This window comes from Schistocerca serialis, chromosome 4 (genome assembly GCF_023864345.2).
Source record: "Schistocerca serialis cubense isolate TAMUIC-IGC-003099 chromosome 4, iqSchSeri2.2, whole genome shotgun sequence".
Lineage (NCBI taxonomy): Eukaryota > Metazoa > Arthropoda > Insecta > Orthoptera > Acrididae > Schistocerca > Schistocerca serialis.
In genome coordinates, this window is record NC_064641.1 from 823712954 (window position 1) to 823739320 (window position 26367).

At 38.2% G+C, this 26367-nt stretch overlaps 1 protein-coding gene across 1 annotated transcript in view; it reads left to right on the forward strand.

Annotated features, from left to right (window-relative positions):
- Positions 1–14344, forward strand: part of LOC126473420 (putative aldehyde dehydrogenase DhaS) — a 224857-nt gene extending 210513 nt beyond the window's left edge. Inside the window, exons 11-12 of the mRNA XM_050100447.1 lie at positions 6890–7024; positions 13571–14344. Of these exons, the coding sequence (XP_049956404.1) occupies positions 6890–7024; positions 13571–14102 (667 nt within the window). The 3' untranslated portion in view covers positions 14103–14344. The remainder of the gene's footprint in view (positions 1–6889; positions 7025–13570) is intronic.
- The last annotated feature ends 12023 nt before the right edge of the window (positions 14345–26367 follow it).

A 26367-nucleotide genomic window follows, 5' to 3' on the forward strand; every position in this document is an offset into this window, starting at 1 on the left:
TAAGTGCTGTCAATTGATCCCAGTCATACCTTGCTACTGGGAGCTAAAGTGGTGGTGGCAGTGGCTGTATTGGTATCTGCTGGCTGAGCAGCTGCAGCAGAGGCTGCAGGTTGTCTGTCCACCACAGATGAAGTGGTTTCTCATGTCTGGCGAGATCAGCACTCTTGACATTGGCTATTAATATACACTGCTCATGTGTCAAATGGCGGTTTACAGCTTGTCCAGAACCAAATTTTTGTGACTAACATAATGTCTGGACATGGCTACATCTCAGTGACAAATGACTCACATAGAACTATACATAATCATTGCTAAACACAGGCTGACTGTAGCATTGTCCACGCACCTACTTACGACATGCAAAAGACAGCTTTTACAAAATGATAAAATACAGAATTATTACATTTTCAATGCTGACATAAAAGGCAGTAAAAGTAAAGAATACCTATAAACACTGAGCAGTGAAGCTATTTTGATTAACAACTGATAACTTATCCTTAAAATAGTATAAATAGCAGGTTCTACTTTCATGACTGAAATTTTGAATGTGCACCACATTATATATCTCTAAAGTATTACAAATAGCAGATTCTACTTTCGTGAGTGCAATTTTGTTTGGGCACTTTTATCCCCAATATTTAGTGAACCCACTAAGAAATTGTCTGATTTAAATATTTTATTGACTAACATTTTATTTTAGTAAAATCATTCATTTTTGGAAACAAGAAAATTAGGGGTTATAATACAACAACATGGATTTTTGAAAGGATTACACTGCAGGATTCAAACATTTCAGACTTCTTATGGTAACAATTTTCAATGAATATATTTCTTAAATTACAGAACTTTCAGAAGAGACAACAAGTTCTTTAGAAAAAAAAATCAGGACTCTCAAATAAGGTACATCAATTATTAAAAAAAAAATTATTGATGGGGATGAAATTTCAAGTGCATATAGTTTACATGAATCAAAGGTGTTGAATATCTCTTTAAAGAAAGTGTTTTTACAGTTACATTTTTATCATCATCAGACTGTAAATTATACACTGAACAATAAAGTTAAAAAACCTTAAAAAAGAATTTGGAGATTTCATATATGCTTGTATATGTGTTGTGTATGGAAAAGGAGAACAGAAAAGAAGGGGAAAAGTATTCATGTTAGAAGTGGAATTGTAGCGAGAAGTGCTGCAACTTCAGCATATAATTACGGAACAATCATTTTTTTTTTTTTTTTTTTTTTTTAAATGGATGTGAAATGAACTGAGGATCATTCTACCGTCATAAGTGTGTGGTCTAGCATAGAGCAGTTTCTGAGAGGGCTATTTTTTGGTAATTAGACACTTTGGCTCTTTGTTGTGCACTTAGTGGTCTGGTTGTTTGGAGGTGTCTGTAAGCATTTTGATGTCTATAGTAAATTATCTGTTTAGGAGATGCACACAATTGATCGCGCTGATCTTATGGAATTTTTGTGTGCTAGTAGAGTTCTGATACTGTGATATGAGGCATCTTTTGGGAGTACTAAAATTTGCACTAAAATTTGCAAGGCATGTTGAAGACTTAGTCTGTAGTAATAGCATTGCCACACTATGCTACCCAGCTGAAGGACATCCACTTTTCAGACACATATTTAATAGGTGTGTGACTTCTGTTGCATAGGATAAAATTAACATTGTGAAAGAAGTGAAATGTTAACTTAATGGCATTGGCAGCTTGTCTGGTCACAGTGTCATTTTATGGCTTTTATGCTTTTGTTATGTAGGATGTTTTCAAAGCATTTAACATTAATTTTTAAAAAAATGGAATTTGTGCAAGTTGTATTTTAGGACTGCTTGTTTGAACTTCACTAATAATATCTTTAGATTTACAACATGTTCCTGTGTAGTGTCACACATTACAATGTTATCGTTGAGATAATGTACACAGGTTGGGCTGTTCTTAATGTTTTTAAAAGTTCTGTGGTGCCCTTCCAGTGATACAAGCAAAACAGCGTGAATACTACCACTAAGACTTGCAAAACTTCATCTGAAAATATGCGTGATGCAAATCTGTTTTGAGAAATGTTAATGGACTGTATTTTCAGATGGAGGCGATACTGACTGTGCTTATTGTTTTGGTATGGAATTTACTGGTGCCACCTTTGATAATTGTTGAACACGTTGATCTGTTGCTTGTGACGATTCACATTCTTGAGTAGTACTACTGTAGGGCCCATTAATTGCAAGTGATTATGATGGATATCCCTACCAGAAACATCAAACGATGATGTCATGTATGAGACAGTCTACATAGATCTTTTGACAAGCAGAGTTCACACATTTGAAATTCCACTTATTCCTTAACCCTCATAGTTTGGCAGCCCAGTCTCAAGATGACTGCCCTAACTTTTTATGTAGCTGATGGAATTATAAAGCAACGACAACAACAACAATAATACTAATCTTGCGATAATAGGATCTAGGTAACAGAAATTTCATTGATAGGCTAGACTACTGAGTTTGTTAGCAAAGCTAACTTCGCTTAACAACAGATAAGTTTTTAAGCTTATGCACAATTGAAAGATTCTGCACATCCAAATAATGTATCTGGTAAGCCTCAAAGCACAGCTGTAATGACTGCACATATGAGTCCCAGTCTTCTCATGCTTCTGGAAATGGAGAGAATGAGAGACAGACAGAAGCCAGATTACTACCAGCTGTTGAGAGTGAATTGGAGGACTAAGTAAATGTGCTGCAATTGTACTGAGCAGTTCCATGTGCTGTTCCTTCCTGCAGTTTGGAAAGTAACTGTCAATATAGAATCAAAAGAGCAGACTATGATTTCTGATTGATAAATAACCTGATACCAAGAGTAATGTTGTTGATACTTTTTGTACCTGCATCAGACTAAAATTATGGTGATACCTGAGTTGAACAGACAAGTGAAGGTAAACATTAAGATAAGAAATGAAATGGTAAATTGCTATTTAGAAGTACAACAATAGATGGCAACAGAACTGTAACGAATTTTAAAAGAAGAACTGCAGTGTCTAAGCAAGCCTTCAGAAATATGAATAATTTATTAACAAACAACCACCTTAACATAGAAACAGGAAATAAATTCATCAAGACATTTATTTGAATCATTTTAAGCTATACTTGTGAAGAGCAGACCCTGGGGAAACAAGAAAAGGAAAAATTTAGAAACAACAAAAGTGTGGATACACAGAAGAGCTACACAAAGTTCCTAGACTGAAAGAAAATATAATAAACAAACACTAAAGAGAAAAGGACAGTGATCATCATAATAATAAGAAGAAAAACTACATTGAATGGACAGGTACCTCAGCATAACAACTTCATAAGAAAACATATTAGAAGGAAAAATGTTGGGGAAAACCCAAGACATGGAGTATCCATATTACAAGATGTTATCAGTGGAATGAACTGTAGCCACTACAGCCAGATGATAAAGGTGATGAGGGATAGAGAACAATGCCTACATCAACAAGGAAGTGCTTTCGGTCTCTGATGATAATTATTTTACTGACAAAAGATGTTTATTTTCACTTCTTTGAATTGCAGTTAAATGTTTTCTGCATATTTGATATATATTTTGTGTTAGTCTCAGTTATTAAAATATTTTACATTTCATAAATAGTTGCTCGTAGATAGAAGATATGCATTGTTTCAATGGCTTTTCAATAAATTTTTAGGAAAAATAAAAAAAAATTGAAAATATTATAGGCAGAAATTTAAATAATGATGAAAATTGCATGTGAAATTGATATTACTAAATTTGGAATTGATTTATATGTAAAATACTAATAAGAAAAATGGCTCTTCAAATTTAAATCATTATGTCTTTCTTTCTCATCCCATCCGGTAGGTCTCCCCTGACCTAGGGTTCTGAGTGACTTTTCCAATATGTACCCATTTTCTTAAATCTCTCCAGTCCTTTTCCTTCACCCCTCTTCCTCCCCCTTCAACTCTTCTGTTGGAAGGAGGAGCCACTGGCTCCGAAAGCTTGAATAAGTTAAACCTTTTTGTGTATTATGTTCTCCTGCCACTGCTTGGTGAGTAGATTTTTTTTTCTATCCAATTACATTTTATTATGTAATTTATATCTAAAAAGAAAGATGATGAAACTTACCAAACAAAAGCGCTGGCAGGTCGATAGACACACTAACAAACACAAACATACACACAAAATTCTAGCTTTCGCAACCAATGGTTGCCTCGTCAGGAAAGAGGGAAGGAGAAGGAAAGACAAAAGGATATGGGTTTTAAGGGAGAGGGTAAGGAGTCATTCCAATCCCGGGAGCGGAAAGACTTACCTTAGGGGGAAAAAAGGACAGTTATACACTCGCACACACACATATCCATCCACACATACACAGACACAAGCAGACATTTTGTCTGCTTGTGTCTGTGTATGTGTGGATGGATATGTGTGTGTGCGAGTGTATACCTGTCCTTTTTTCCCCCTAAGGTAAGTCTTTCCGCTCCCGGGATTGGAATGACTCCTTACCCTCTCCCTTAAAACCCATATCCTTTTGTCTTTCCTTCTCCTTCCCTCTTTCCTGACGAGGCAACCATTGGTTGCGAAAGCTAGAATTTTGTGTGTATGTTTGTGTTTGTTAGTGTGTCTATCGACCTGCCAGTGCTTTTGTTTGGTAAGTTTCATCATCTTTCTTTTTAGATATATTTTTCCCACGTGGAATGTTTCCCTCTATTATTATGTAATTTGTTAGATATTTTGGGATAATCACAAACAGTTATACTGCTGAAATGAAGACTGAAATTCAGTAACACAAAATACTAAAAAAAGTTTGTAACACTTTGTAGGTTAATGACTTTGATTGTATTTTGCGTGATATTTACTTCTGTATAATTAAAAATAGGTGCAGTATGTATTTCATCAAGCTTAGTATTTTGTTTGAATTAAGTGTAGTATCTTCCTGTATAATTCAAAGTCAATGCTATAATGAGCTGTTGTAATAAAAATCTGAAAGATCTATGTAGAATTGCTTTTATTTGCATCTTTAGTCTTGCTCCAAACCCCCAAGGTTGAAAATCATCCCTTTAATGAGTTAACTATGGAGCACTTGTTTTATCTACATCTACATAGGTACTCCGCAAGCCGCCGTACAGTTCATGGCGAAGAGTACCCTGTACCTCTAGTAATCATTTCCTTTCCTGTTCCATTTGCAAATACACCGAGGGAAAAACGACTGTCTATATGGCTCCATATGAGCCCTATTTTCTCATATCTTATCACCCTACTTTCTTGTATCTTATCATTATGGTCCTCCTGTGCAATGTATTTTGGCGACAGCAGAATCATTTGGCAGTCAACTTCAAATGCTGGTATTCCAAATTTTCTCAGTAGCATTTCTCGAAAAGAACATTGCCTTCCCTCCAATGGTTCCCACTTGAATTCCTTAAGCATGTCCATAACACTAACGTGTTGCTCAAACCTACCGGTAACAAATATAGCAGCCCGCCTCTGAATTGCTTTGATGTCTTCCTTCAATCCTTCTTGGTATGAATCCCAGACATTTGGGTAGTACTCAAGAATAGGTCCTACCAGCATTCAGTATGCTGTCTCCTTTACAGTAAATCACTTTTTCCTAATATTCTCCCAATAAACTGAAATCAACCATTTGCCTTCCCTATCATAGTTCTCATGTACTCATTCCATTTCATATCACTTTGCGATGTTACACACAGATATTTAAACAACTTGACTGTGTCAAGCAGGATACTAGTAATATAGTATCCAAACATTACAGGTTTGTTCTTCTTACTCATCCGCATTAACTTACATTTTTTTATACTTGCAGTCAGCTGCCATTCATCACACCAGTTAGAAATTTTGTCTAAGTCGTATTGTATCTTCTTACAGTCAATCAACTTTAACACCTTACTGTACATCACAGCATCATCAGCCAACAACTGCAGTTTGCTGCCTGCCCTGTTCACCAAATCATTTATGTATATAGAGAACAACAGCAGTCCTGTCACACTTCCCTATGGCACTGCTGATGATACCCTAGTCTCTGATGAATACTTGCCATCAAGGACAACATACTGGGTTCTATAACTTAAGAAGTCTTCGAGCCACTCACATACATGTGAACTCATTCCATATCCAGTACTCGTAAATGTTTGTCATATGCCACTCTGAAAAAATATTTGAAGTATTAGTCCAGCAGTTCACGAATTTAGCTAAAAAGTGCCCATGTTTGAAAGTTATTTATTTGCCAAATTGTGTTTTGAGCAGAAGTCAGCACTGTTTTAAGTGTAATTGAAACTGTAGTTGCTGAATAAGCTGCACTATTTTGGACTCCATAGGAATTTACTACACACATCTTTCTCATAAAATATGTCGTCATGAGTCTGTGTTTATTTTAACTGTTCTTGTGTTGTTTTTTAACTACCAGTTTTTTTATTTTTATTTATTTATTTATTTTATATGTCATTGTACACCTGGCACCAATTCCTCTTCTACACATGGTAAAAGTTTATTTTCTCCCAGTTACCTTATGTCTGTTTTTATTATTTATTTTATACTCTGTACTGTCATGTTTGACTTTTAATGTATGTGTTTCTTGTTTGGGAATTCAATTTTCATTTATTCCGGTTCTAAAAATTGATTAGTGTTGTTTTGCATGCCACTTATCTAAAGAGGTCAAATAATTTAAGATTCCACATGTTCTTTCATGGTAAAACTCCCTCATAATGATGACATTATTTTTTTCTGATTTACATTTTTAGCCCAAAATATCTGTTCCACCTCTGTCCTTGCCCCCATTCTCCCCCTTCCCCACATCATTTAAAATGTAACATTAAGTTTTTGTTTTGACACTAAACCATAAACAAAGTCTCATAGCAAATATTATTAATTTCAGTAATGATGTTTGCCGAGCTGTGGATGTTTCACTTAACATAAAAAACTCATGGGAGAAAAAGTCATGTCAGCTGAAAACAGAGATTTTGATGAAGTGCATAGACATCATGAATTCTCGAGCTGATGACCTTAAGAGGTAACTAATAGACAGTACTGATAAATTTTGTAAGTGTTATAATGAATACTGCTTTTACTGACTACTCTGCAATTCAACCTAAAGCATTTGGCAGAAGGTTCATAGAACCACTTGAAGGCTATATTCCACTCTTAAATAGTATGTGGGAAAAATGAACACCTACATATTTTGTGGGAGCTCTCTAAATTTCTCTTATTTTATTCCTTGTGTAGGTGGGACACAATAAAATATTTTCACTTTCAGTAGAAAAGTCGGTGAAGAGATCGCCTCGAAATGAAAAATTCCTTTGGTTTGATGATTGCCACCCCCATCTCAGGTATCGTATTTGTGACACTCTCTCCCTTGTTTAGTGAGATCATACAGAATGACCTGTCCTTCTTTGAAGTTTTTTGATGCTTTGTCAACCCTACTTCGTAAGGATCCCATACTCTGCACCAGTGCTTCAGAAACACATTGACAAATATAGTGTAGATAGCCTCTTTAGTGTTTTCCCAATAACATGCAGTCTTTAGTTCACCTCCTACCCAAAGTTTTCTGTGTTATGATTACAATTTAAGTTGTAATTGCACTCCCTGGGTATTTAGTTGAACTGGCAGTCTTTAAATTTTTATTATTTAATGTGTCATGAAAATTTAATAAACTGTTGTATGTACTCTTGTGGAGTGTTTAGTATCAATTGCCACTTTTCACATCATAGAAATATCTGTATTACTAAATGGCTGTGGTCCCCCATTACCAGTAGTAGGTTGTCTATCTAACGACTTTCAGGGAGAAACAAAAATTGATTTGCAGTATCTCATATAATTATTGACCGAATTTAAAAATTCAAATGCTGCCATAGCCTGCTTGTTAAGCAATATAAACTTGTGCTAAATATTTAACACAATAAATCAAGTATTTAAGTTAGAAACTGGGTATATGTCTTGAGAAAATGTAACTCACAGTATGCAAATTACCTAAACTGTATTCACCCAGTATTTTAGAATAAGAGCACGTAGCAGCTTCCAACAAACTTTACACATAATTTCAAACCTTTCAAAACTTTTTCTCACTGAAAACCCCACAAAAAAAAAAAAAAAAAAAAAAATAAAAGGGAAAAAGCTTATCGCTTACTACGTTTTCACTGTTCATGCAGTAAAACTTCAGCATAAAATATGACATCTTAATCTTTTACTTCTTTACTACTATTTCTATTCACAACAGATTTTGTAGGCAGTATCCACATATACCAATGGATTTACTTGCAAAATAATATCATAGTGCATTGCAGTTCAGAGGATGTGTTGTCATAAACATTGAAATCCATGAAAAACAAAGTTTTACATCTTCAACCATTAAGGTTTCACAAGCTTAAGGTCAAATATTTAACACATTAACTCATTTGTATAGTAATCAGAAATCTGAAGCTAAGCAGTTTTATACATGGTAGTCCTATTCTGTAAAGAATTAATAGTGGTGGGGAGGGGGTTACGGGTCTTGTTTAAATAATTTGCTTTGATCTTCTAATGATTTTACTAGATGGTAAATGACACCATTGTCTGCAGACAGTCTAAGAGGGGTGTTTAGATTGTCTTCTTGTTCATTTATATAGACTGAAAACAGCAGACAGCCTGTAACATTTCCTTGAAGACCACAGATATCACTTCTGCTTCACTAGATGAATTCCTGTCAATTATGATGAATTGTGAGTAATAAAACTGAGATGGCACTCCATGGGTTCACAATTTGATTAAAAACAGCTTGTGAGGAACAGTGTCAATAGTTTTCTGGAAACCTGAAAATTGGGACTCAATGTAAGGTTCCCTGTGGGAATAAAGAGCCATTTGTGTTTCACAAGAACAAAATTTTCTGAATCCATGCTGGTTATGTGCCAATAAATAACTTTCTTCAAGGTGTTTAATAATATTTGAATATGGCATGTGTTCCAAAATCTTACTGCAAATTGATGTAAGTGATTTGGGTCTTGTGTATTGGTGTGACGTGTGCAGTTCTCTAGTCTTTAGGTATGGATCTTCCATTGAGTGTGTGGTTGTATATTGTTGCTAAAAATAGACCTACTGCATCAGCATAATCCTACAGGAACCTAACTGATACATGGTCAGGACTGGAAGACTTGCCTTTATTAAGTGATTTAAGTTGCGTCACTACACTGAGGGCATCTACTTCTAAATTACTTATGTTGGCAGCAGTCCTTGATTTGAATTCTGGTATATTTACTTCATATTCTTTGGTGAACAGTTTTTGGAAAATTGTCTTTCATAACTCTACTTTAATGACCTTGTCTTCGGCAATATTACCCATTGCCATGGCAGAGTGAAGGTATGGATTGTGTCTTAGTGCTTGTATACTTTATATATGACCAGAATCTTTGTGACTTATCTATTTTGAAACAGTTTTGTTATGGAAACTGCAAAGTGTATCACATAGAAGTCTGTGCCGAATTTTGAGCTTCTAGAAAACATTGCCAATCTAGCAGAGTTTGCATGCTTTTAAATCTGGCACACTTTGCTCATTGCATCTGCAACAGTGTCCTGACCTGTTTTGTGTGCCACAGGTTATACATTCTTTTATTAATTTACTTGGTATAAAACTCTCAATTTCTGTAGCACTATTTCTTTGAATTTAAGTCACATGTGATTGGTGCTTACATAGTCAGTTTGAAAGGAATGGAGACAAACTTTTAGGAATGTGTTTAGTAAATTTTTATCTGCTTTTTTAAAATAAATATAATTTTCAGTTATCTTTGTTGGCTTTTGATTTTACAGTATTAAGTCTTGCTACAACAACCTGGGTCACTAATTCCCGTATCCACCATGGTGCTCCTTATTTGCTCAGAATTACTTGTTGGTGAGAGATCTTATATGTTATTGCAGCCATTTACACTTCGATTGGGCTCCTCAACTAACTGCTCAAAATAATTTGTGGAGAAAGCATTTAGTACAGTTTCAGACAATGTTTTATCCATACCAGCACTTTTAAAAATGTTTTTTTGCCAACATATTGGAGATAGACTGAAGTCACTACAAACTCGAATTGTGTGTTTCAAGTACCTACTCGAAATGAGACTCAAATTTTTCCCCAACAATGGTTCAAATCGCATCTGGTCATCCAGATTTGGGTTCTCTGTGATTTCCTTCAATCATTCCAGGTAAATACCAGGATGGTTCCTTTGGAAGGGCATGGCAATTTCCTTCTTTATCCTTGACACAGTTTGAGTCTGTTGATGGGATGTTAAACCCTAACCTCCCTTCCTTCTTGTTTCCTTAACCTTGTCGGGCGCGGTGTTTGTCACAGCGAGATTGGGCGCGGTGTATCAAATTGATCACACCATTTATTCACGTGATCAATTATTAAATTCTGTTCACAAAACATATTATAAGTGCCAAATATATTTAAAGAAAGACAAAGATGACATACGAGCACAACTGCAGTAGAAATATTCATCATTCAGATTTCTTATCGTCAATGTTGGGCTTTAGTAACAAATGATAAAAACGTCGCTTTTTCATTTGCTTCTTTATTATATTTCACTAATAAAACACATTACAAATGACAATTATCTTTACAGAAAGGCTATTATGACACTGGAGCAGAACAACAATGATATTACAACTCATTCATTTGTTTCATCGTCACTTTTTGACTGTGGTAACAAATGCGGAATTTTTCCGCATTCAGAGCAAAAAGGTTCAATGTGTATCAAACAGATAGGCTTCTGACACATTTTGCAACAATATTTTGTCAGTCTTTTTTTTTCTGTGCAGGTATTACACCTTTTCCTCTTGATCCCAGTCCCTTGTTCTTCGTTACTGCCTGTGTCTTCTGCTTCTTCTTCACATGTTGGCCTATATTGTTGTAGCCGCAGTTGAAGATCTCTGTGAATTCCTGAGGTGTCCAAGCATCTACGAACCATGTGAGGTAGAACTAACGCATGTGAGAGTTGCTTCAGGAATCCTTTTCTTCGGATAAAATTCTCGTTGTTGCCATAGTAAATTACTTGTGAATTGATTCCACTCATATTGATCATTGCAAAAAGTATGACCATGGGCCAATGGCACACATTTCTTGCTACATTGTATGAAGTGGTCAACTTATCTGTAGTGTCGACTCCACCTTTGGTGCTATTGTAAAATGTTACAATGGATGGCTTCTGTTTATCTCCAGTGTCAGCATCTACTGAATTATCTTCATGCAAACTTGATGCCAAGATACCACACTTCCCCTTTTTAGGAATGTAGGAAACTAGAGTACAGCCTTTCTTGAAGCCGAAAAGTGAACTATGGACAGCCCTGCCTTTACTGGTAGCAAACTCCAGAGGAATCTCACGCTTGTTTTTCTTCATCGTCCCAACAAAAGAAAGATTTTTTCTTCTTAGCTCTTCTATCAAACCAATACTAGTAAACCAATTGTCTGCTGTCACATTTCGACCTGACTGATAAATTGGTTCACATAGTCGCAGAACAACATCTGAAGGTTTATTGCTAATGTGGTACAATCCTTCTGGCTGCAGCCCAGCGTATATTTCCAGATTATAGAGATAAAATACTTGGGAATCCACAAGAGCATATATCTTAATTCCATGTTTGGTTGGTTTGCTAGGTATGTATTGGTGAAAACTGCACCTTCCACGGAATCCTTCAAGTTTCTCATCTACTGTAACGTTTTCTCCAAGGGTGTAGGATTTCTGGCAATTCTGTACAAACAGAATATTTCTCGAATCCTGTTATCTTGTCTAATTTTCTCGTTTCATCGTGAGTCACACGATTGTCAAATCTAAGGAACCTCATGATGAATTTGAAATGTTTTATGTTCATAACAAGACGAAATTTTTCAATTCCATCCCCATCACTTCCCCACAGATTTTCTAAGCTTTGTCTGTTACTTTTGTTAACACCAGCCAAAATCAGAAGACCAATGAAAGCTTTTAATTCAATAATATCTATAGGTTTTACGTCTCTCTCTCGCTGAAAAGAAGCTTTGATGCTCTCAATATACTGATTGGTATACAGAACTATAATCGACAAAATGTCGTCATCTATGAGGCAATTCCAACATTCCAAAGGCGTTCTCAATGCTTTCGCCGCACCTATAGGACCAGGTAACTTTCGAATAATATTGTGGACCCTGAAACGTACTCTCTGCGATGGTGGAACTGTATTCCATTTTGTCTCTTTGTCCCTTCCAGTATAATAATGCTGGCTTTCTTCAAGTACTTCCTCGTCGTTTTCACTGTCGTTTTCCTCTGTTTCTGAATCTTCCTGCCGAACTTCAACTGCGTCGTCATAATCTGTGTCTACTTCATTTTCAAAATCCTCTTGAACTTCATCATTATCCTCTTCAAACAACATTTTTTTGTTTTTCTGCTACATCATTTGGGTCAAGGAGGTTGTACGTCTTACTGTAGCCTGCCATGATCAAGTGTCTCACATCTAAAATGATAAAATTTCTATAAAATAACACAGTCAGGTGCAGTGTTTCAATTTGATAACTGATACTCAAACATTCTTAACTGACGATTAAACGGTCCAAAAAGAAAATAAGTGCATTACACATTGTATATTAACATTGTACTACTTACTAAGTTATGTTGATAACCAAAGGAATGAATTGTTGAAATGCAACAGGAACGGGCACAGTGTATCAAACTGATCAATCAGCACATATATCTACAACAGAGCAGTCGTATCGACACTGAAGCACACAACAATGACAAGCGTTCAGAAAAGGCTAGCTACTAGCGAGTAGGCGTCAGTGCTGCCACTCGTTGACAAATAATTTATAGTAAACTTCGAGGTGTATCAATTTGTTTGAACAGCTGCGCCCGACAGAAGGTTAAACCTTTCAGCAACTGTATCATCTGACTTGGGGAGGGGGAGGGGGGGGGGAGGGCAGGGAGGGAGGGCGTGGTAGGGGGGGGGGGCTAGAAGACCCAATTATTAATTTATTATGGTTATTGAGTATAATCTCTACACATAATAATTCATAGCAAGTATCTACTTCAATTTGAGTTCAAGTACTTCTAACATCAACAAACATGCCACCACTAACTGAATTTTTCTATCCTTTCTAAAGACTGTTATGTCCTTCATAAAAACTTTAACTGAACTTGTTTCCATCTTTAGACACTTTTCAGTGCCTACAGTGATTTCTGCTTTTGCCCCTACTAGCAGTCAGATATTGCACATAGCTGTTTCATGTGAAAAATCAACAGTAGCTACAGCACACAAAAAGTCATCGCGATGACCAAACCGGTGGGACAAATGCATTAGTTGTAATGGAGAGTATTTTGAAGGGGATAAGGTTGTTTTGTAAACAGTTTGACAATATACATCTTTAAAAAAATAATTCTTTTTTTATGGGTACCCCTCATACATAAGCAGAGTGTGTGTGTGTGTGTGTGTGTGTGTGTGTGTGTGTGTGTGTGTGTGTGTGTGTGTGTGTGTGTGCATGGGGGAAGTACAATGTATTTATTTTTGGTCATTTACTTTACTTTATAATTTTATTGCTACCTGGCCCTTGTTAAACCTCTTGTTTTATGCATTATAGGAAGACTAAGCTGTCAGAGTCTCAGCTGTCTTGGTGTGTGGAACGGCTCACATTCTGGGCATCAGTGTGTGGCAAGCAACAGCTCACTTCATCTGTTTGTGTGGGAGAGAAACATGTATTGTCATACAAGGAGCCTGTCGGCATTGTGGCAGCAATACTGTCACACGGTGATCAAAAACTAGGAGTTGACATTTTGGCTAGTTCCATATGCTTTGGAAATTTAGTTGTGCTTGCAAGTTGCTCTTTGTTGTTATCTGAGCTGCAAACAATCCTCCAAGCAGCAGGTGTACCAGCAGGTGTCATTAAAGTGTTGACTGGAAATGAGGTAGTGGCACCCCTTACTGAACATCAAGCAATTGATGCCATTTGGTACAGAAAAGAAGATACAGAGAGAAGGGAGTATTTCAATAAAGTGGCTGGTTGGGGTATGAAAAGAGTGTGGGAGATACCATCAACAGTTCCACATGAAATATGGGAGCATAATTCCACTGTAAGTAAAACAGTATGGGTACCCACTGCTGAAGGATTTTGAACAGAAGATTCGTGTAAAAACATATAAACACTGTAACAGGCACATGTGGTAGTAAAGATGCAACTTACATTTTTAATGTGAAAAACTATGGTGTGTGATATTTTGATATATAAGTGTAACTGTACAAACAGCTGAATAGTTTCATTGGAAACAAATTGAAATGGTTTTTGCTTTCATCATATATATATATTTTTGTAACTTGTCATAAATATCTCATACATGTAATTCAGAACCTGCAAAAAAGACATTTTTTAAGTTTTATTTTGTTTTCATCAAGAGCCTCCTATCTGAAAGCTTCTCAATTTTACTCATAACATTTTGACAGTTTAAGCCAACGTTTTATTTAGCCAAACTGGCACACAGCAGTGATGTCACAAACTTCTGAACACTAAAACCATTTTAAATTTCCATCCTAAGCTGACAAATTCTTTACACAGATGAACTTTATTACATCATTTATTACATTACTGGCCAGTTTCAATGAAATTTCTGTCATATGTGAAAACTATTTAGTATTACACAATTGCATTTGAAAATAACCACATGTCAAACCTACTGGCCAGTAATGTAATGGATGATGCAGTAAAGTTCATCTGTGTAAAGAATTTGACAGCCTACAGTTGACATCTAAAATGGTATTTGCATTCAGCAATTATGTCAAGGCTATGGATCCACATATGAAGACACTAATATGCCTATCAATGTACCCTTTTGGAATTGGATTACACTTGTCATCAGGCTTTGCTTGCAAAAAGTGTTAGGTTGATACGTAAGTTTGTAGTGTTGTTCCATAACTTTAATAAACACAACAGATACACATAACAGAGGCTTTAGTCATCAATAATATATTATGCTTCATTACACACAACAGTTTGTTAATGATGGGGTAACTTTTCAATTCCACGACTGTAGAAAGCAATGGCTTTGAGGCAAGGACCCCATCAAGTCATATTCAGAGCATATTTTCATCTGGAAAGCAAGTTCCATGAAAGTTGTTCAATAGAGAGCAGGAAAGATGAAAATATGAGGGTACAAGATCATGTGAATAAGGTGGGCATGGAATGACTTCCCAACCAAACTCCTGTAAAAAGTTTTTTGTTAGTCTTGCAGAACAGGGTTGGGCATCATCGTGGAGTAGGACCACTTCACTCTATATCCTGGTTGTTGTTGGATGCAGTAGAGTTCATCTGTATAAAGAACTTGACAGCCTACAGTGGATATCTAAAATGGTCATAGCATCCAGCAATTATGTCAATGCTATGGAGCCACATGTGAAATATCCCTATCAATGTACCCTCTTGGAATTGGGTTACACTTGTCATCAGGCTTTGCTTGCAAAAAGTGTTGGGTTGATACATAAGTGTGTAGTGTTCTTCCATCTCACATCTGCAAGATGTCTCAGTTGTCCTTATGTTAACATAAAGATACCATTTCTCATTACCAGTAACGATACAAGATAGGAATGATCAGTATTGCTCATAAGCCAATTGGTGACAAGCAAGCAGAGGTGCACATATGGCCACCCACTGATTTTTGTGATTGTGGCTTAGAGCATGCAGTAACCATACACCCAATTTTTGAAGCTTCCCCCTTGCATACAAATGTCACAAGATGGTGGAATGATCACATTCATCAGTTCTTGAGTACACTGATGTAGACCATTGTGGAGTAATGTGTTTAAACGATCTTCACCAGACCCGAAAGGTCTTCCTGAACATGGAGAGTAACTAATGTCAAAATGATCCTCCTTAAAATGAGAAAGCCATTTTCTTGCTGTTCTTTGTCCATCCTCAAACACGCCACAGATGTTTCTGGCTGCCAGTGCTGCTGTCCGCCCTCCATTCAACACAAACAGAACAACGTGTCAGAAATGTTCTGATTTATCAACTTAGCACTTCTCTAGGTCCACAGCTCCACTTACTATCTCCAAATGACAATATGTAAATTGCATACAGATGCATAAGATATAGCAGAATTAAAATATTAATGTGCAGAACAAGATACAAAATATAGAAAGGAAGTGATTTATGTAGTTGAACACTATTTGCACTGCTGACAATTTAAATTGCATCACCAGGAAAGATAGCAAATAAAAGAGTTTTACATAGTGTACAGTATAACAGGAAAAGTGCAATTTAATATGTAGGTGATGCACATACAGGATGCAAAAATTAGTACACAGACCTGCCAAATGCTGCAGCAATGATAGCTCTAACCCAAATGAGCAATGAGTCACACTGAGTGTGGGTGATGCATATGGGTACATCATTTCATGCTGCTCTCTCTCTCTCTCTCTCTCTCTCTCTCTCTCTCTCTCTCTGTGTGTGTGTGTGTGTGTGTGTGTGTGTGTGTGTGTGTGTGTGCGTGCGTGCGTGCGTGCGTACGTGGGTGTGGGTGTGTGTGTGTGTGTGCTGGTGGACTTAAGCTAAAAAAAGGATTTGTCTGAAAGATAGAAAACTAGTTCATGTGGCTGTCAACAAATAAATGACACTACTAATATTATTATTATTATTATTATTATTATTATCGTACTATACTATACTCTTAAATTATTTATGAAATTTGACTATGTTCAGTCTGCTTGGAGCACCTGTCATGATAATATGGAGTGCCACTGTGTACGCAATATTCAATTAATGGCCAGCAGTGTGCATAATATCCTATGTTTTGCTAGTGTTGAAGGAGTATAATGTTCTCGTGCAGAGGTTGAGGGGTGGGGATGGGAGGTGGGGGAGGTGGAGGGGGGGGGGAGGAGAGAGAGAGAGAGAGAGAGAGAGAGAGAGAGAGAGAGAGAGAGAGAGAGATGTGAAAGTATGGATGTTATCTGTCTGTTCTCTGGAATTAGAAGCGTCCTCATAGAGAGCAAAGAAGGAAGTGTGGAGAAAAATAACAAATTTTGCAACAGGGAATCCACATAGAGGGACAGGCAAAGAAAGAGACATTGGCAACAGAATGAAATGTCTGGTAAATTGCATGATATTTTATGTTTTGTATTATTTGTACAGAAGTGATGTGTGTAAACAGGCCTACCACACCACATCTTTTACAGTGTGTAGTTTGTATTGCAGGAACATTTTCTTGCAGTGCATTGACACTTTCACCTTATAGACCTTTATAAAGATTGCTCCAGACACCTTACTGATAGTAAGAGAGGTCGCAATTCATAGTACATTTTCAGAGTTTTTACTCTGCTTATAGCTTCTATTAAAACATAAATTTTATTTACAAGTGTGTTAGAGTTGTTAAGTTGGATTCACTGTTCCAAGAATACTACAAACAAGACATTTCACAGTAGATCATATTCTTGTAGTAAAATTTGAAGGTGTGATATGTCAGTATGTCCTTGGAAGAGATGTTTGTCTCACCTTCAATATAGCTTTTTTGATTGAAGCATCTTTAAGGTAATTGGAATACTTCAGAAAAGAAAGGAATTCGGAAGGAATTAGATATGGCCTATAGTAAGGGACTAACCACAGCACTTTCCTGAACTGAAAATGGGAAACCATAGAAAACAATTTTCAAGATTGCTGGAGGATGAATTGGAACCACCTCCCCTTCAGATACAGGTATTGCTAATTCAGTGTCCCAATGCACAGAGCTACTCCAGACAGTTGAGAATTTGGAAAAAACAGGCTGTTGTACATTGTTCTAATAAATGGAATTCTGATACTGCATGGTTTTCCTTTAACTGTGCCTGTATCGTCATTTGGTAGTCCGTGAATACATGGATTTTTTAAGATTTAACTGCCCTGGCTTCAGATTTTGTGGTATTACAAGAGTGGAAATAGTTTTTGACCGAAGAGAGGGAAGGAGGGCAGAGGGGAGGTGGGCGCATGGCACAAGAGCTCGGACAAATTGAAGCAGCTCAGTGAAAAAATCTTTTAGAAACGAATGAACTGTAGAATGTGCTGTTATCAAATACCCCTTCCACTCTCCAGAAACGCCTCCCCATTGTTCCACATCTGATCTGGCTTTCGTCATTGAGTACCACCCAGGTGACAAGATTGGCCGATAGTTTGCCATATGAGCTGTAATGATAGAATTTTGAGCAACTGTTTTAAAGAAATGAGGAGCATCGTTTCAAAATGTATTAAATGCAGCCAAGTTCAACATACAGTTCGATGCGTTTTCACTGCAATTGTGGTATACTCTTTAACACTGTTGATACAGATCGGATCTTTTTCTATTCTTTCCCATAGTAATATAGTGTTGAAAACCATGAGTCACATAAAATCATATTATGTACATCGCAGTCAATGGTTCAAAATGTATTATGTTCAGGGCAAGTTTCACACCCTGCGTTATTAGCCCAGCCTTTTGCTTGCTATTTCTGCTATTTTCATCTTACAGCTCACAGTGTGGAGTTGATTTCATGACTATGCACTTTCGATAACCATGGAGGGATGTTTACCCATGGGAGGGTGATTGAAAAGAAGTAGAATGAGAGTTAGAGTTCTGAAAACTAAAAGACTACATGAAAAAGAAGCTTAGTAAGTAATAAATAACACCTGATGTATTTTATGAATGATCATTTTCAGTGAAATTTCTAATGCCAGCACCGAGCGAGGTGGCGCAGTGGTTAGACACAGGACTCACATTCGGGAGGACGATGGTTCAATCCCGCGTCCGGCCATCCTGATTTAGGTTTTCCCTGATTTCTCTAAATCGTTCTAATGCCAGCACATTGGTGTGTTATTCATGTGGGAAAGATTCGCTTGGCTCCCCCCCCCCCCCCCCCCCCCCCCCCATTGGAGATTCACCTCAGGCATGGGTGTGTGTGTTGTCTTTAGTGTAAGTTAGTTCAAGTTAGGTTAAGTAGTGTGTAAGCCGAGGGACTGATGTCCTCAGCAGTTTGGTCCCATAGGAAGTTACCACAAATTTCCAAAATTCTCTGATAATTGGGCATATACCACGTTCTGAAAAGTACAGATTCAAATTTTTTGTGTGATATGTTAGATGTTATTTATGATGCACTAAATATTAGTTTAAAATGTAATATTTTCACTATTGCACCTCAAATACATGTACTATAAAATTTTTAATTTTTTTCTATGCCGTATTTTGAAGCTGTTCAAGTGCACTAAAAGTCACTGTAATATTGTTGATATTCTTTATTAAAGCAACACTCAATCTGAACTAACACTGCCCCCATGAATATTGTTACTTCCTTTCTCAAATTCATTGGGTAAGTGTTCAGAGAGCAGTGAAGTGTACTAGAATCTGATTGTCTGAATACTCCCCCGGTACTGCATTAATTTTCACCATTTTTAGAATAAAGTGAGCTGCTGTGAAACCACAAATCCACCTTTGATTAATTAGCTAATACTTGCTTCCTTACACGCAAATTTTATCCCTGCATGATATAACAGAAACACATACTTTCATCACATATATTAACCATTATATGCTCATAACCTCATTGGAAAAAACTACACTGATAAAAGTCGCACATCCCACCACTGTAGCATAATAAACCACACTCTGTACTACGGTATGTGTTTTGGAGATATCTTTAGTGCTGTGTATTACTGAAACTACATATTTTTGTAATACATGAATTGTGGCCTGCTAGTTTGTAAAGTGATGGTCCCTTCTGATGTAAGGTGATGGTCCCTTCTGACATTAATTGCTGGTGAGAGAAGGAAAGTGGCATCACAAAGTTAAAGCACTCTTAACCTTTGTGGTATGATGTTTTTCCATGCATCTCATATTTTTGTAAAACTTGCCTGGAACTTCCAGTAACCGAGGACAGAGTGTACAGTATTCACCATGATTGTTTTGAGACAGCTACAGCTGGTTTACATGCATCTTTTAATAGCAAAAGCTGCTCTGCAGCACTTGACTCCAAGCACAGATGCATCATGCTATCCATCCCATCCATGGGAGTTAAAATGTAACCTACTTCATACATAAAATAGATCTAACCTAATCTAACCTCTCAGAGCCCGTCAAAAACTGATGAATTAGATTGGACACACAGTGACCAAACTGTCAGCCGATGTTATCAGACAACTTTTGATGACAGCATCTGATGACCATTGTTGGTGCCACTGTGAACATGGCCTAAAGGCCCTCATAAATGATCAATCATTTTTTCAAACTTAACTGTGCTTGCAAAGATTTGACTGTGTACGGTGCAGAAATTTTGATTGACATGAATTTTGACATAATGGCGGACCATGAGTTTCCACTACCATGAAAACTAAAATCAAGTATAAAAACAAAATAGCATTGACACTTAACAAAATGGTAGAGGTACCACATCTTTCCCAGCCATATATTACGCTTGAAGAGGTTATGAACAAAATCAACACCCATACAGTGACAAACAAGCAGAGTGGAATGAAATAAAAGAAATGAAGTTTTGCAGTTCTTCCATGGAAGATGTGGGCTATATGTTCCCACTTTGTGGTTCTTTAATGACCTGTCATTAGGAGACCAAATAGAAGAATAATTTCACACATACTTGTGTCTTCTTTCTCAGTGTGAAGGTGAAGTAATGCTAAACAAGTTGTTAAACGTTTCATTGTCCATCCGCAGAAAGCTGATGTAATCATCAGATTCTGAGTGAAACATTTCCTGTAACAGATTTCCAATTGGATGTTTCTCTTTTTAAACCATTCCCTGGACCAACTTCTTGTTTTCTTCTGATCAGAAATGTTTGATCTGCGTTTGTAACCATTCCCATTAGTGCCAAAATAGAGTTTACACAAAAAGTGTCTGCTTCAAAAGTGAGGTTAAATTGACAGGCTTTCTTAGTAGTTGTACAGGATTTTTGACACATCCGTGGCGAGATAAGACAGGACTTGATAGGGCCTTGATAAGTTTTAAAAAGTTTCATTGTCCATTCTAAGCAAGTTCATGTAATCATTGAGTTCTGAGAGTAATATTTCCTTCAGCATATTTTCATAGGTTAATCTCTCATTTTAAGTCATTCCCTGGACCAGAGTCTTGTTTTCTTCTTGTTCTTTAAACACAGTACCAAAGTCAATGCCAGAACTTCTTTTTCTGCATACGTTGCCGTTCTAAGTATTCTCAAAATACATTACAAGAGGTATCCTGCACTTGAACTTCCATACAATCAAGGACAAGATGGAACTTCAGACAGATTTATTAACTCTCCACATTCGCAATTTGAGTACAAGCCTTACTATAACAACAAGAGCCACAGAATCTCTACAAAAAACAAAAGAGTAAAGCTCGGTAGTTGCTTTGCTATTCTAAGAGCAAATGTGGCGCATCACTGCAGGCGAATCACCGCGCCTCTATAGCGGCAAAAATGCTCAGCGTAAGGATGGCATTCTTATTCTTCTGTCTTCATTTCACACTTGTGTGCAAACTTTGATGCGAGTGACTCGGTAGATGCAGTGTCTCTCCGTATTCAAGCTCTGCTGGTGAAACCTCAATGTCTGGTTTAAATGCAGTCCTCAGACCAAGTGGGAAAATGGGCAGTGCTGAAGTCCATGTGGTCCCGTGGCACAGCAGTGCTGTGCTCAAAGTGTGGTGCCATCTTTCCAGCATGCCATAACTTGCTGGGTGGTAGGCAGAAGTCTTATGGCTAGCTGCGTGAACAATTCAGACTTGAACTCCCTCCCCCTGTTGGTTGTTATATGGAGACGCCAACTGAATCTGGTGAGCCATGTTGACATGAAAGCTGCTTCTAGCATTTCTGCTGAAATGTCATCAGTAGGCACTGCTTCCGGCCAATGCGTGTACCTGTCGATCATTGTCATTAAACAGCAACGGCTCTCTGAATGAGGCAGTGCTCCTACCACATCTAGGTGAACGTGAGCAAAATGCATGCTGACATCTGAGAACTAGCCTATTGGAGTATGCATGTGGCCGGCAACTTTGCACAACTGGCTGTGCGGGCAGGCTCTAGTTCACTGACGACAATCTCTGTCCATGCCCAGCCACACAAACCTCTTTGACACCGGCTTAACCGTTGCACACACTCCAGGGTCACACAGGTTATGGTGCTTATTGAACACTGTCGAGCGGAATGGTGTCAGTACATACAGTCATGATCTGCCTCACAGCATGTCACAATTGCTCGCAATGTCGACCAGTTGCAATTTTAGTGAAGTTTTGTTGTCGCGTAATAGTGCTTGTAGTTCAGAATCTACTTGCTGTGTGACTGCTAGCTCTGTCATGTTCAGTGGTTGTGAAACACCAGATACTCTGAATAAGCAGTCGGCCACCACATTGGTCAAGCCAGAAATGTGCTGCAAGTCCGTAGTGAATTGGCTTATAAACTAGAATTGAGAGTACTGACGTGGTGAGCACTCATCACTGTTTGCTCTGAATGCTTATAGCAATGGTTTGTGATCAATGTAAACAGCGAAATCCATGCCTCGACCTGTGGTCTGAAGTGCTTGATCAATTGATAGATGGCCAACATCTCCCAGTCATAGCCCAGTGCTGCTGTGAAGGCGTCAGTTTATGTGAAAAATATCCCAGCAGCTGCCGTGCACCATCTACCCATTGTTGTAAAGCCGAACTGATTGCAAACTGGCTGGCATCAACCACTAAGGTGAGTGGAGCGTCAAGTTTTGGGTGAGCGTGTAGGGCGGCCTCAGCAAGGCTGTCTTTTGTTGCTTTGAATGCCACGTCCATACTCTCATTCCATTGCATGGGAACATTACCTCGTACCTTTGCACTTGATAATGCTGCATTTAACAGTGCTTGTTGCTGGGCAATAGTTGGTAAGTGACCCCGGTAAAAATTCAGGATCCCGAGATATCTGTGCAGCTCTTTTATGGTGGTAGGCTTTGGAAGTTGTAAGATGGCCTCTACTTTTTCTGTTAGTGGTACAGAACCAGAGGGCAATATGTGATGGCCCAGGAATTCAACTTCACGCTGGTCAAAAATGTATTTCACAGTGTTTAAAACTACACCGTACTTCTCCAGTCATTTAAAAACCTCACGTAAGTGACTGTTGTGCTGTTCTCTAGTTTCCGAATAGACCAACATGCCTTCCAGGTATGTGAAGCAAAAAGGTAGCCTTCACAAGATGGAATCTATAAACTGCTGCCAGGTCTGTGCAGCATTCCACAACCCAAAAGTCATAAACTTCGACTCGAACAAGGGTGTAATTATAGCCGTCTTGGGAATGTCCTCTGGTGTGACCGGGATCTGCGTGTAGGGCTTCGCACAATCATGTTGAACCATGAAAAGCTGATTGTAGTCTCATAATAACGGTACCGGGTAGCAGTCGAGAGTGATCCTATCATTCAACGCTCGATAATCGGCACATGTATGCTGATGCCCATAGACTGGACGATGGGTGAATAATTCCCTCCTTCAACATAAGATCAAACTCTGCCTTTGCTATTGCGAGAAGTTGGGGCGCTAATCTGCATGGACAACGTGACACGGGCGGTCCATTAATAGTTTTGATGTGGTGGACAGTGTCGTGCAGCACCTGTTGTGGTGCTCCTGGTGGCGTAGTTAAGGCCGGAAAATCTTGCAAAATTGGACAGTACTCTTCATCTGCTACTTGCGCAAGCTTGATGCTGATGGTTCTAGTATTGCAGTGATATCCAGAGGTTGTCAGACCAGTAAGGCTGTCCGCAAGGCAAGCATTAGATAGGCTACTTCAGGCAAAAGTCTGAAATATGCTAAGAAGTCAGCATCTATTATTGGCTCAACCACATCCGCTACTGTGAAAATCCATGTAAATTGTCTATGCAGTCCTTGATTCACATCCTCATGTCGTGTACCGTAAACTGGGATCTCCATATTGCTAGCAGCTGCTAAGTTGATTGTTGTGCATGGCCTGCAGCAGCAGGGTGACATCCTCGGTAAAACACTCAGATCAGATCCAGTATCAGTTAGATATTTCCTTCCTGAGGTCCGATCCATTATGAATAGGCATCAAGAGGCGTTTTGGCAGTTAGTGGCGCCTACTGACGACCATTATTCCCATTTTGGGAATTTGCATGGACTTGTACACTTTCCCGCCTGCTCGCCATATCCATGGTGGTACCAGCAAACTGTGGGGCCAGGCTCTGACACGGTATGCCGAGTGACTCCTTGAACGTCATCAGCTATGCCCACTATGGTGGCTTGTATTACCAAGTGAAAGCAAACCTGCCATCTGTGCACTTAAGAGATCCACCTTGGCGGCCAGGGCATCATAATCAGCATGCGACACTGTAGGGGTTACAGACATAAGACTGGGAGGAACAGTTACTGTACTGACCTGTGAGCACGGCGTGATGGCATCTTGAAAGCAGTCAGTAAGTTATGCGAACATATCCAGTGGCATGTCTGACTGCGTAGCAATGATGAGTTTTACCTGAGCCGACAGACGGTTGCTCCAAATGGTGCACAGGAGGTCGTCAGGAATGGTGCCGATGTCCAATTTTTTGTGAGGGTTTCCTGTCGCCATTTTCTTCTAGAGTCAATACCTTTCGAATGTGATCTTCTTGTGAAGCCGCTATACGACGTATGAGCTCTGCTTTTAATCTGTCATAGGCGTTTTCTGTTGGAGGAGCTGTTATTATTTCTTGGACCTCCGTAGCATATCACTGGTCGAGCTGGGTTACTACCAAAGAAAATTTTGTGTTACCACCGGTTATTCCGGCATAGGAACAGCTTGCCTCCACCTGAGCATACCACAATACAGGATTGTGGGGCCAAAAGGGTGGGAGACGCACTGTCAGGCATGATCGGTATAACTCTGCGATAAATTTCCGCACTTGAACTTCTGTACAATCAAAGACGAGATGGAATTTGAAACAGATTTATTAACCCTCCACATTCACAGTTGTGTACAAGTGTTACTATAACAACAAGAGTCACAGAATCTCTACAAAAAACAAAAGAGTAAAAATCGATACTTGCTTTGCTATTCTAAGAGCAAATGTGGTGCGTCGCTGTAGGTGATCACCACACCCCTAGTGGCGAAAACGCTCGGTGTAAGGACGGCCTTCTGTTTTCATTTTGCACCCGCACGCGAACTTCCACGTGAGTGACTATCACACACGCCGACTGCGGTGTCAGTGTGTATTAGTCGCTACATGCACTTGAACACAAATAGTGTCTGCTTCAAAGTGCGGTTAAACTGGCAAACATAGTTTGAACGTGTAAAGGCTTGCTTGGCAACTCCGTGGCTAGATGCCACCGATTTTGTCAAACACGTTTGATCGTTTACGGGGACCTCTACATGCCATGACATGACGGACAGTGTGGAAACACCACGAACTGATGGTGCTGTGCTGGCCAGTATGAACTGGCCATAACAAGAAATAAGATGAAAATCGATTTTGATTCGTTGACTAGTGTTATGTTAAGTTACAAATATGTACGCACAACTATAATAGCCTAGTTACCTCTCTATAGAAGTTTAATGTTGGCTCTGGGGTAGTTATTTGGAGACGGGTAGAGCTTTGGGGTTGTAATATTTCACAAGGCAGTGGAGCAGTAAACATCATTGTACAAAACATTAAATTAAAACCAATGCATGAAAATACGTTTGGATTTGCCTGTGTCGCCCAAAAATTTCGTTTATCAACAAAAATATCGCCCAAACAGCAACGACTGCGGTTGAGGATCATCTTTTCAAATCATATTAAGTGTACAGATCGTAATTTTGCAGGAAGCGAAAAAAACTTTTTCTTCCTAGCCAAATGAAATATGTTAAATTCTCGACTGCAGGACCTAAGTATTTAGATTATATTCCACAATCAGTCGTGATTGAAATCATTTCCCACTGCATGAGCGCGCCATTTTAATTTTGAAATTGCACTTAATCATTTTGAATCAGTTCACTTAACAAAAAGTTTTGGTTAAATATGTTTTCACATAATATGATTTGAAATGTTCATTTTCAATTGTTGTACGCAAACCATCATTAACATGTTGTTGACTTGCGTTCTTCGCAAGATGATTTTCAATTGTTTTTACGTGTGAAGTGTACATTCACAGTGTGTGATAGCTTATACACATGGATATTTGAGTCCACATTTGTACGAAAATAACATTTTTGGACTGAAAAGGTTTTCAGCTTGCTGGGATAGCTAGTATATTAGAGAAGGAAGACTACAGTGCAAAACAACACAAAGAAGAGCGTGTTTCCGAGAAATTTCAGTACGCGGTACCGGAAGAGAATTTGACACACTATAGGAAGAGGAATCATCATTTTGTACTTTAGAAAGTATAAGCATAAGTTTTTTTTAACTTGTTACGTTAAATTGCGCCCAGAGTCACTAAAAGAAACGCAGTGTTACGAGTTGCCATCCCATCCTGTGAAAAACTGGTA